The sequence below is a fragment of the Gallus gallus genome, chromosome Z, assembly GCF_016699485.2.
Source record: "Gallus gallus isolate bGalGal1 chromosome Z, bGalGal1.mat.broiler.GRCg7b, whole genome shotgun sequence".
NCBI lineage: Eukaryota > Metazoa > Chordata > Aves > Galliformes > Phasianidae > Gallus > Gallus gallus.
The window spans coordinates 42270343-42283530 of record NC_052572.1 but is presented as its reverse complement, the minus strand read 5'-3'; the positions used below and the strand labels follow the sequence as shown (position 1 = coordinate 42283530).

The 13188-nt window shown below is 39.1% G+C and overlaps 1 protein-coding gene across 5 annotated transcripts in view; it reads left to right on the top strand.

Annotated features, from left to right (window-relative positions):
* Nucleotides 1-11669, top strand: part of FANCC (Fanconi anemia complementation group C) — an 87970-nt gene extending 76301 nt beyond the window's left edge. For all 5 annotated transcript variants that reach the window (NM_001006587.3, XM_015280314.4, XM_040655622.2 and 2 more), the window contains 5 exons: nucleotides 1444-1519; nucleotides 2364-2445; nucleotides 5428-5599; nucleotides 7769-7969; nucleotides 10079-11669. In NM_001006587.3, the coding sequence (NP_001006587.3) occupies nucleotides 1444-1519; nucleotides 2364-2445; nucleotides 5428-5599; nucleotides 7769-7969; nucleotides 10079-10222 (675 nt within the window). In that variant the 3' untranslated portion in view covers nucleotides 10223-11669. The remainder of the gene's footprint in view (nucleotides 1-1443; nucleotides 1520-2363; nucleotides 2446-5427; nucleotides 5600-7768; nucleotides 7970-10078) is intronic.
* Nucleotides 11670-13188: the final 1519 nt, after the last annotated feature.

The following is a 13188-nucleotide window of genomic DNA, read 5'->3' as shown; positions in this document are numbered from 1 at the left end:
TTGGACTTAGTGATCCTTGTGGGTCCCTTCCAACTCAATATATTTTATGATTCTAAGATCCCCTGAGTGTTCTCCAGGATGGTCAATCTCTTCATAGGAGAGGTGCTCCAGAACCTTGATCATCTTGGTGGTCTTACACGGGACTTGTTCCATTATCTTCAGGTCCCTCTTGCATTGTGGGGCCCAGAATTGGACACTGTGCTCCAGGTGCAGCTTCAGCAATGTTGAGTGTAAGGATTATCTCTCTTGACCTGCTGGCAATACTTCGCCTAGTGCAGCCAAGAATAGTGTTAGCCTTCTTAGCGGCCAGGACACCCAGTCATGTTCAATTTGGTGTTCACTGGATCCCCGGTTCATTCTTTGCAGAGCTGCTTTCCATCTGGGTGGCCTCCAGCATGTCCTGGTGCCTCAGATTGTTCCTCTCTAAGTTGACAGGACTTTGCACTTTTCCTTGATGAACTTCATGAGGTTCCTGTTGGCCCATTTCTCCAGCCTCTGGATGGCAGCATGACCCTCTGGTGTATCCATGACTCCTTCCACTTTTGTGTCATCAAATAAACCTTGTGTTGCATACTGCCCCATCATTCAGATTGTGATGAAGGTGTTCAACTGGATCAAACCTAGTACAGGCCCCTTGAGTACACTGCTGGTTTTGGCCTCCAGCTTGATGTGACAGTCATCACCACCCTCTGGGCCTGGGTGTTCAGCCAGGTTTCAATCCACTTCAAATGGAGTTCATACTGTACTTGCACATTCATGCTGTACCTTGGACATGCCTGTAGTAATGCTTACAGAACAAAAAGATTAAAGGTATGCTCCTGTTAATCTAATGATTACACAAGTAGCTATGTGCATGTCATCTGAATTGGAAACACTTAGATAAACAGAGGACTGGTTTGTTATCTATGACTACCCTATCTTGTGCTGAGTCACATTCCAAGAATTTTACTTTTCCATTTTTAAACATAGAGCAATAATCTATATTACCCTCTTATATTTTGTTGATGTTACTAATTCCTAGTTTGATATGGTCCATGAGCTTGTTTACAGTGGAAAATGAAATTGAACTAGTATCTATTTTAGCCTTTGTGTATTAAGAATGAAGACATTCATGATTACAGGAAGAAGACTATTAATGTTACTAGGTTAATCTTAATATATTAATATTAAGATGTAATTTTATTCACACTCTTAAGTCATTTTTAATGCATCTATTTAAAAAGAATCTATAAGGAAACCGTAAATGATTTTTAATAGTCAAGCTTTTCATAGGTATCTCCCTTTTTTCTTTGTATAAAATCTTAAAATTAAGCGTAGAATTACTTCTGTGTTCTCTTGCTTCAGACTCTGTTGCTGGTTACTGTGTTGGATGAGATTGTTTACTATAAGCTTGTTTTGAAATCTGACCAGAAAGCTCTTAAAATAATTATTTTTTTATCTTAGCATAAATTTCCTCTGAAGGCCTACTTCCCTCACCACCACCAGCCTCTTGTAATAGCTTTACTAAGACGCCCTTTTGGTAAGTTTCTTCAGGACACGTTTGCAGCATAATCTAACCTGCATTGTCTCTATATGCGTTAAAATAACTTTTAAAAGGACTAAGACTAAATTTTGCCATTTCCTAAACTGGGTGTTTTGGTGTAGCAATTTAAATAATGTTCTTTTACTGGATTTTTAATAGAAACATCTAATTATTACATGACTATAACACAGATATAACTTTAAAGAAAACTATATGAGAATAACAGAGAAAGAGTGCATTATTTTTTGTATTAAAACTATGATATTAGGAGTTAAGACAAGATATGGAAGCGTCTATAAGGCATACTAAGTATAATACCATTAATTGTGATTATATGCCATATATGTACAAAAATACTGTATTGCCTTGTTGTTTGTCTCTGAACAAGAGAAGCTTGAGTTCTGCTGTTTAGGTTCTGCAAACCTAATTTTCTTATTTATTTATTTTTTTAAGATATTCCATTTAGATTGATCACAAAATACTACTCAGTGTTGTGCAGTTTTTCATTAGTTTTTCTGCTCCACTCACAATCTGTTAATATTGAGGTAGAACTTACACAGGGGTACATCAGCCTTATTCAAAGAGTATCTCTAACTGTAATTTCTCACATGGCTCTGTCAATTATTGTTCTAAAAACCACAAAAACAGTTCTTGAAAACTGGAAAATTTTAAGAGGAAATTTTAATTCCTTGATGATAATTGAATCAAAATAAAGCAAAAGCTTTATTGATATCTTAATGTGTTCAATTTTATTGTTTTTTTTCCAGTTGGACAGAAACTTTTCAAATAAAAAACTGAAAAGCCATCTTCTAAGACTTTTATTTTCATTCTCCCTCCTCAGAATTGCCATCTACACACTGGCTGCAGCATTTGAAACACATTTCGGATACACTCAAATCTATAGTAGAAGATACAAACGTTAGGTAAGCAGTATTTCTAGATTTTTGTCATTTGAATGTGTTACTTTGTAAAAAGTCATGTCATCTGAAATGACCACATTTCATTAAGTCTATATTCTTCTGTTAAATTTAGCTTTGTTTTACAGTCTAGCACTTCAGTTACTTACTGAACAAGAACTTTGTAGCATCTATACAACTGGCCAATATGCCTCTCAATTTAAAAAAAAACAAAAAAAAAACAAAAAAAACCAACCTTTTGCCTTAGATTTCAGCAAACAGCTAGCTGTAACAGAAATACTTGACTGCCTACCTCTCCCATGAAACTTTAAAACTGATTCATGTTTGCATTTCAATTCTGTTTAACCAGAACTTTCAGAAGCTACTGTCATGTCCAGAGAGGGTCCAATGCAAAGTTATCAACCAGACCTTTTCCTTAGCAATGCCATTACCTGTTCTTTGTCTTCAGGATTCAGTATCCTAAAGACGCTTAAAAGGAGCCAGTTTTGGCTTGTTAAAGCATCACGAGTTAAGTCCTGAAGAAGTACTGTGAGAGTATACATGGTATAAAGGATCATCAGGTGGAAAGACAGAGGCCATACTGTGAGCTGGAGGAGAGGGAGATGAAAATACTGGTTGGAAAGTTGATCTAACATTTCCCCATTTTTTTGGTGTAACAGGAGAACACTTCCACCAAAAAAGCAGCTGGTTTTGGAAAAAGCCTGTTGTGAGCCTTTTGGATATGGCCTGTTTTATGAATGAGGTTGTTCTGAGTTTCTGAAGGCTCGTACGAACATCCAAATTTTCTAATTTTATTCATGAAGATAAGACTGAAAAACTATTTCAGTGTTTGTCATATTGCTCTTTGGGCTGACACCCCATGTTTCTGAGCTGTTGCTCTTTAGTGTTTGTTTGTTTTCTAAATAGTTACTGTAATTAATGATTGTGTTTGTTTAGGTGAATTCTGCTTTGGTAGATCACAGAATCATAGAATGGCCTGAGATGAAAAGAACCACAATGATCATCTAATTTCAACCCCCCTGCTATGTGCAGGGTTGCCAACCGCTAGACCAGACTGCTCAGAGCCACATCCAGCCTGGCCTTGAATGCCTCCAGGGATGGGGCATCCACAACCTCCTTGGGCAACCTATTCCAGTGCATCACCACTCTCTGTGTGAAAAACTTCCTCCCAATATCTAACCCGAACCTCCCCTGTCTCAGTTTAAGACCATTCCCCATTGTGCTATCTCTGTCTACCCTTGCAAACAGCTGTTCCCTCTCCTGTTTATATGCTTCCTTCAAGTAATGGAAGGCCGAAGTGAGGTCTCCCCGGAGCCTTCTCTTCTCCAAGCTAAGCAAGCCCAGTTTCCTCAACCTTTCTTCATAGGAGAGGTGCTCCAGCCTTCCGATCATCTTAGTGGCCCTCCTCTGGACCTGCTCTAATTGCTCCACGTCCTTCCTGTTCTGGGGGCCCCAGGACTGTACACAGTACTCCAGATGGGGCCTCACAAGAGCTGAGTCGAGGGGGACAATCACCTTCCTCTCCCTGCTGGCCACCCCTTTTTTAATGCAGCACAGAACACAGTTGGCCTTCCAGGTGGGAAGTGCACACTGCCAGCTCATGTCCAGCTTCTCATCCAGCAGGCCCCCCAAGTCCTTCTCCGCAGGGCTGCTCTCAGTGTTCCAGGATTATATGGAAAGAATGAAAAAATGATAAGTCTGCATAGTTCTGACTCAAGAGTGAGCATTCCAAAAGAATATTAAACAGCTTCTAAATTCGTAGGAACCAGTTTTGTTTTGATTTTTAAAATGCAGTATTTTAATAGAAACATACAACGCCTGGGTCATACAGACTCTGGATGGCAGATTCTTGAATCCACACTTTGTTTCAGTTAATGTGTGAAGGCTTTTATTCCTGTTGTTTTAAAAAAAAAAAAATAAAAGCTTTTCTCTGTTCCCTCTGAGGCGTGGCTGTCTGGTGCCTGTTTCTTGCTTTCTGTATGAACTGCAGTTCAGTGCTGTGTCTTGTCTATTCTGTTCTGAAGTCTGTCTGAAGGGAGATGTTCCAGGCCCCTCATCATCTTAGTGGACCCTACACTTGCTCTTGTTGAAGCCTATCAAGTTCCTCTCTGCCTAACCCTCCCATCTGTCCAGGTCTTACTGAATGGCAACAGAATATTGCCATTCTACCCATGCCATTGATGTAAATATTGAATAAGACCAGACTCAGTACTGCTTGCTACAGGCTTCCAACTAGACACTATACAGGTGATCACATCCCTCTGTTCTTTCTTCCGTGCTGTGTTTAACTTTTTGCCTACAGGAAGCCCACCTTTGGTTTGCATCACTCCCTTCTGTCTCTTTTCATTAGTTGGATCAATTGTGATGAAAAAGATCTAACTTTGCTTTAGATGAATATGTGAGAGAGCGTAGAGATGAGCTGTGGCCCATTCAGGTCTTTCTTTTCCTTTCTGCAGTAGCCAAGATGGTAAGTATCTTCCAAATCTTCATTAAAGAGGAACTGAAAATGGATATCCTTAAAAACTGTATTCTTACTTCACCTAAATGTACTTCCTCATAATCTACCAAAAATAGGTTGTTGTGTAAACAAGACAGTGAGATTGAAAACCAAAATAAGACAACAGTACATTAGAATGTAGTATTTAAATTGTGATTTAAAGTTTTGGTAGTTCTTAGACTGGAGAGTGTAAAGTAAGAATAATTTATGGCGTATATTTTAATACATGATATTTTGTCACTGCGATGTATTGGAAACTGGTGTTAGAGATATTCAGTTTTATGGAAAGGTTTTAATGTGTTAATAATGTGTTAATAGCACTGAGTGTATCCTCTTTTACCTGTCTGCAGACAGAACAAATGAATCTGCTTAGCAGGTGAAGTGTTACCTTAAAGCTATCTTTATTTTCATGTCAGTGCTCTTTGCAGTCAACCTAAGAAATTTTAAAAGTGTTTAATAAAATATTTAAGTGCATAATTTTCATTTTCCAGCTCTTTTGCTGACCTTTATGAAATCTGGTTTTTGGTTGCTTGTTTTGGAGAATGGCTGGATATTGCAGCAGAACAATTAATGAAAGCAGCTGTAGCCCCAGATGCTTTGCTGTGGCTGTTGGCTTTTTACTACTGTCCTCAGAATGAAAACCAACAAAGGACTCAAACGATGGTGGGTTATGTAATAATAATCAGCAATAATAATAATCAGTCAGTAGTCTGCTAATATCTCATTGCTATAAAATAAATAGTATGCAACAGAAAAATGAAAGCTCTGCACTGAAGAAGGTACTGATTTTGCAAGGTTTTCTGGGATCTGTATTGCAGTGGAGAAGTGAAAAACTAATTTCTATGAATTTTCGTGGTGACATTTAGAAAACTTTTTCCACTTCTTAAAGACCTATACATTAGCACCTTTTTGTCTTTCTTTTAAATAACATAAATGCTTTTAATACAAAATAAAACTACTCTGGGAGTGACAGAATTCTGAACTCTTGTGCGATGGCTTTTTCTGAGAAGGAAACACAAGAGAATTCACAGCAGTAGTTGAAGTAGTGAATATAATCATCACAGAATCCCTGAATCCCAACCTCACCCATCTACACTGATTTATCTTATATATGTGCCAAAAATCAGCGAAGAGATACATAACATATAAGCATATTGCATTCCCACACGCTAAAGCTCTGGCAGAGTGAAGCAGCGTCAGAACTTCAGTCCCTGCACTGCATAGACTGGTGTGTGTCTCTGTGTGCCTGTAAATGCATGGAAGTCTTTAGCTGAGAGCTGTTATGCAAGTCTGAACAAACCTGAGCAATCTGATCTACAAAGCCTGGTTCCAAAATCTGGCTATAGTATTTTGTTTTTCTTAGTTCAAAAACTGATTTGATTAAAAAATGCGGCTTTATACATCACACTAGTAAAACATCGTGCTTTCATTTTACATCTAACTATCCAGCACATTTTGTAATATTTTGTTTCCTTCCCTCTCCCTACTATCTATGCAGGTTCATATGTCAGTCACTTTTTAATTTTTTTCTCTATAATTTCTTCTACTCCAGGAGCAGAGGTGGAATATTAATCGACTTAGGTTAGAGGTACAGCAGAGTAAAGAAACCAGAGTTTTAGAATATAGTTTTGGGACAGTACTCAATACACCAGTAATAAATATGGCTGAGTAAAGCCAAAGGCCTAGGAAGTGCTGAGATCTATATATATGCAGCATTTTTCAGTTCCAGCACCTCAGAATGAAATCACATTGTCCCATGTATAAAACCTTCTTCCTGAGTGTCCCTTATACTATCAGTTTGTTATTCTCAATCATTGTACGAGAGACTTCAATGAGAAGAAAGCTTTTCCACAGAGATTCCATGCAGTTACTCTCAGTTCAGTGTGATCTTTTCTTGAGTTACTTAGAGTGGAAAAACTTATTTTCCACAGATTAGGCTAGTTGACATGTATTCCTACAGCTAATGCTAAGCTTATGCCTTAAGTTGGTTTTTTGCTTTTTTATTATAGCTATTTCAGACTATTTTATGTTAGTGGAGAAGGGATGAGAAAAAATGAGGTCAAGTAACTGACTGAAACAAGTCATCTTTCTGAACATGGTTGAGAAATAGCTGTCCTTTTGAGTTTGCAGTGCTATATTTTTTTCCCTGGTCCCCGGGCTTGCATGTTTGTAGGTTAAGTTTTTATCTATTTATTTACTTAATTATCATTTGTTTAGTTTAGATAGAGTGAACAAAATTAATGTTAAGTTAGTTCTTTTTATGTTGTGTAGGAGACAAAGTCTTCTGTTTTCTGTACCCAGTAAAAATTAGTTTTTACTGGCTAACTCAGAAGATAAAAACACAATTTGCAAACAACACAGGAAGATGGAAAAAATAGCATTCTTACCAGAACGTTTTATCAGTTGCGGTCAGGTTGCATGGGAATATAATTGATTTTAGCAGCAATGCTGAAATGAGCCCTTGAGGATCCTCTGTTCTTTTTCCCACAATGCAAAAATCTGACCATGTTCTACTGAGGGACTTTCTCTATTTCCTTTTATTATTAAAAAAGGTCAAACCCTGGCTTTGTGCCCTCCTTGCTTAGTGTACAAGACTAAAGAAAGTTAACAAATCCATTCTGCCCACATTAGTGTGTGTGAATCAGTATGAAAGAAATGTGTGTACTGCCCTTCCTTCCCTGTTTGCCTTGCTGCCTAAATGCAGACTTTTTTATGTTTGAGTATTTCTGCCAAGTATTCCCTTTCCTATTAGTGAATAAATCCATAGGAAAAATACCATAGGTGACCTTTACTCTTCTCTGATCCTGCATGCTTTGAAATTGTTCTTTACAGGTAGAATCTCAAGCAGTCTACAGTCGTCTAATGATGCTCTACAACCGTACTGTCCTTTCATTTGGAGATTTGCAGGCTTCTGTAAACAATGCAGCAGATACGGAACAATGTCATACCCAGTGTCTTATAACACATCTTCTTACCAACTTTTTACTCTTTTCTTCTGGAGGTCATATGATTGCCCAGGAATTTATTTCCCATGTAAGTGATGATTGTTTGTTTTTTTTCCTTCCCAGTTTAAGTAAAACATACCTTTCTTGCAAACTCAGATTTAAGATTCTACATCTTAAGAAAGAGAACTGAAGAAGATCTGACTACACAAACAATAGCTATCCTGCTATATGATTTGCATAGGTCACTCTGAAAGAAATGCCTTCTATTTAATTCCATGGAAACTTCAACAGAAACAAAGAACGCAATAACACTATTTGATTGAGCAAATTCTTACCTACAAAGCACTATTTTTCAGTATAGTCACCACCAGCTGTGCATTTTGTACAGGGGTGAGCAAAAGTCTGCATGCCATGCTCATAAACATCTGCACTAACAGATGTGACCTACTGTTGCACTGCTGCTATGATGGCATCATTGCTAGGAAAATGTTGTTGACACAGTCCTTCTTTCGTTGGCCTGAACAGATGGAAATCAGAAAGCACCAAATCTGGACTGTGTGAGAGGACAGTCCAGCCAAGATTGGCACTGTGCTCCATGGTCTTCAAACTGATATGGGGCCTGGCCATATTGTGTTAACAAGAGAGAGGTTGTCTTCTTTTCCAGTCTGGTTCTGGAAGTGTGAGTCTTCAGCTTGGTAAGCAGTCAGAATTGATGGTTTGTTGGGGTTCCAGGAAATCCAGGAGGATCACCCCTTTCCTATCCCAAAAGACAGTGCACATCACTGAGGTAAAGTGCACCTTCAGCTTTTTCTTCAGTGAGGAACTGACATGTTGCCACTCCAGAAATTGCTGTTCTGACTGGCTTGTAGTGGTGACACCTCATCTCATCATCAGTAATGATGAGATTCACGAAACTGTCACCTTCAGCCTTGTATTGATTCATACAGTGCTCTTTCTGTTCATGTGTGAGCATTCAGGGACCGACCTGATACAAACTTTGCTATATCTCCATGTTCTCATCATCATTTCCAACGCAATGAAACTGATACTCAGTTCTGTACACAGTTTCCTGGTCATAATGCACCAATTTGTATGGATGAGCTGATTGTGACACTCTTCATTTCATGACATGACAGCTGTGCATGACTGTGCAGAATGTGGCTTGTCTTTCATGGCACTGTCAGCTCTGCTGAGACGCACCACACGCTGCATCACTGTGCTACATTCACTGTTTGGTCTCCATAAACATTCAGCATAAGTGAATGTCAGGGGTGGACTGTTTTCTATATGGAGGAATTCAGTGGCAGACCTTTTCTTCATACATGCTTCCATGTCAGACTGCCCCTCAGCTGCCATCGGTTGCATGGCACCAAACTGTAATCAAATATTGGTTGGAAGGTTCAACCTCTTTTGCTATACCATCAACATCCTCCTCTGCCCCTGTGGGCCAACATAAAAGAGGAGCATTACTTTCGGAGCAGCCTTTTATTTCAGCTACAGTCAACCTATTTTCCTTCTTGACACATCTTGACAAGATCTCACTGGGAAAAATATTCTGTAAAGCTGCAGAAATTCTCCATGCAGTATCTTGCAACTAATGGATGCCTATATTTAACTTACCCTCTCTGATAGTTTTATGTATTTCTTATATTAAGGCACCCAAAACCACACACAGCACCAAATTGTGCTGCATGGCAGTGACTTCGGTTAGCTTAGTAAAATTTGAGACTAACCCACTGAATATGCAAAAATTATGCCTTTGGGTCTGTCTGTGGTATTTTGTCATCATCTAGCAGAAGGATATATTTTTACTCTTTGAAACATTATAGAATTGAATTGTCTCCCAAAGCCCATCAAGAACTTAATATGTTTTCAGTTGGTTTCCAAGGATACAACTCCTAAATGGTTGCACTGTCTGTCTATTTGTGTTCTAAAACTTTTTGATATCATCTTGATTTATTTCACTTTAGTTTTAGAGAACCTTAGATGTCTCAAAGATGCTGAGTTCATCCAAGATGTGTCAAAACAGAATGTTTGGAGAAAATGAAACTTTCTTGTGAGCTCAGCTTTTATTTTCAGAGCATCTTGTGTTCAGCTATAAGGGACAGATTTGTGGTTATGTTGCTGATATTAATAGAGAATGACTTGCATTTAATAAATTAATTGCATTATTTTCCATTCTTCTGTTTTCCTTCAGATTACTGAGACAACTGACATGAGCAAGGAAGTTTGTAGCCTTCTTATCCGTACTGCATACAGAATTAAACATAATGGAGGAGAAAACCAAAGGACTGTGAAGCTGTTGAATGAACTTCTTCAAAAACTAGCAGTGGAAGTTTAGGTTTTCAGTGTTGTCTCTATCCAGTCATTGAGTTAGATCTTTATTTGGGTGTCAGCCTTTCCTGAAAGTCTTGCAGGTTAGCAAGGGTAGAAGAAAAATCTCTTTCTTGAGGATATCCCATAACTTTGTCTTCCACTGTGCTGTTTAGAAATGTAAACTTTGAGGACAAAACAGTATTAAGGATGGCTGAAAACTTTGTTCTGAGCTCCATCTTTTATAAGAGACCTATGTCATTTAAAGCAGTTTACTCATCTCCTTGTTTATCTGGCTGTGGATCAGTTTTTCTCCCAAATTACTCATGGCTTTATGAGCAATTTTATCCAATTGTTTAGTTGGTAAGTTGTTTCTAAAATATTTTGTTCCATAATTCTGCTTTTATGTGGCTAATGATGATCTCAAGCGAGAGTTAATGATTCATGGTAAATGCACTCCATGTTCTCAGGAAATCAACAGTGTTTCCTGAACTTGTTAATTCTGTTTGAAAACATTTCCAAAATAAAGCTCCGTTCATGTTTGTTAAATGATTATTTAACACTGCTGCAGCTTTCATGGGACAATGTTTTCTGCAATGTACAATGCCAGTAGCTGGTCTCCATCAGCAGATGCGGCACAGAAGTTTCTGTCAGCCTGATTTCCATGAGGTTATTGCTCAGGAAATCTTCCTTTTCATGCAGACAAAATAGGGCAAGTTATAGTTGTAAGGAAACTCCTATTTGAGGCTCAAATTTCCTAAAGAGAGAGGGGATTGTGGTTTCAAGTCATCTCTTCCCTTTCTGTTTCCAGAGATACGGTTTCTTCGCTTACGTTTTTCGTTATTTGTCTAGGAGAAGAGCATGGACAAGGAGCAATGCCTTCTTGTTTTATCCAAGAAGTTTTGTCCACTTGTTTCTAGCTTAGTTAAATAAAATAAGCATGAAGAACAGTAACAGTAGAGCATCTTAACTGATTTCACAGAATCAGACAATTGCAGGAGTTGGAAGGGTCATGTATTTCCTACCTAGCTTTTTTATCAACACTTACTCTGTGTTAAAAGGTACCACTTGAAATCCTTATGGGTCTCTTCCAGTGCAAAATGTTGTGTGATTCTGTGGAATAGTATTCTTGCATATGACATCGAAAGTGTGTATCTTAAATTAGATCAGTTTTATGGGTGTAACATTTGTTTTTGAGCAAGAGGGAAGAAAAGCAATGTTCGTAGTTTTCCTTGGCTCCAAGAAGTGGAAGGATATTTTCTGTTAACTGTTGACTGATTACTTATAATTTTATTCCTAGTGAGTCACATCAGACTGAATTACAGAAGTTACATGCCCTGTTGGCAAATTTGTTAATGTGTTTGTGATGTTTGATTCTAACCTATGAAGAAATAGTAAAAACTTAGTATGTCTGTGAAGAACACTGCTTTTTGTCTTTTTGGATTAAAAATTGTTCTGAATGAAAAAAAATCAAAGAGAGTTATCTTGCATATTTTTATTTGGTACACATATCCACAAAATCAAAATCAAACAACCTAATTTTCAATTCTGTGATTATTACAGCTGAAGGGCAGGTAGAGTCTGGTGGAAGAATGACATTCCCTTGGCTGATGAGGAGCTTGTGAAAGATTGTTTAGGCAAAATCAATGCCCACAGATCCATGGGCTCCAATTTGGTTTCACCCACAAGTGCTGATAGAGCTGGCAGAAGTGATTGCTAAACTGTTCTCTGTCATCTTTGCAATTACAGGCCAGTCAGCCTCACCTCCATCCTGGAAAGGTCATGGAGCAACTTGTTCTGGATGCCATCATCTCCAAGCAGTTGGAAAAAAAGTAGTCAACACATATTCACCAAGGGAAATTTATGCTCAACCACTTTGGTGGCCTTCTGTGATGTCGTCACAGTTTTGATAAATGAGGGGAGATATGTACCTTGTCTCAGCGAGGCTTTTGACACCATTTCCCACAACATCCTTGTAAAGATGAGCAGGAAATGTGGGATAGACGGGTGAGACAATGAGGTGGATTGAGAATTGGTTGATTCATAGAATTCAGAGGGTTGTGACTGATGGTATAGACTCTGGTTGGAGGCCTGTAACTAGTTGTGTTCCCCAGGGGTTAGTGCTGGGTCCAGTAATCTTCAACATCTTCATCAGCTACCCGAATGAAGAGATAAAGTTCACCCTCAGCAAGTTTGCTGATGTTTCAAAGCTGGGAGGAGTGGCTGACAGAGCAAAAGGTAGTGCTGCCATTCAGCAAGACCTGAACAGGCTGGAGAGTTGGGCAGAGAGCATCTTGATAGATTTCAGCAAGAGGAAGTGTAGAGCATTGCACCTGGGAAGGAATAACTGCATGCACCAGTACAGGCTAGGTAGGGGCTGACCTCTTGGAGAGTTCACGTCCCTGGACGTTCTCGTGGACAACAGGTTGACCAGGAACCAGCAGTGTGATCTTGTGGCGAAGAAGGCCAGTGATATCCTGAGTTGCATTAAAAAGAGCATGGCTAGCAGGTCAAGAAGTGATCCTCCCCCTCTACTCTTCCCTGGTGAGGCCACATCTGGAGTACTGTGTCCAGTTCTGGGCTCCCCAGTTCAAAAAAGGCAAGGAACTGCTGGAGAAAGTCCAGCAGAGGGCCACAAGGATGGCGTGGGGCCTGGAACATCTCCCTTATGAGGAAAGGCTGAGAGACCTAGGCCTGTTCTGCCTGGAGAAGAAAAGAAAGGGATGGTCTCATCAGTGCTTACAAATATCTAAAGGACAGGAGTCAAGTGGATAGATCCAGGCTCTTCTCAGTAGTGTGCAGCAATAGAACAAGGGGCAACAAGCAGAAACTGGAACACAGTAAGTTTGAGGCAAATATGAGGAGGAACTTCTTTACTGTGATAGTGACAGAGCACTGGAACAAGTTGCCCAGAGAGGTTGTGGAATCTCCTTCTCTGGAAGTATTGAAGACCCACCTGGACACTTTCCTGTGCAAACTGTTGTGGGGAACCTG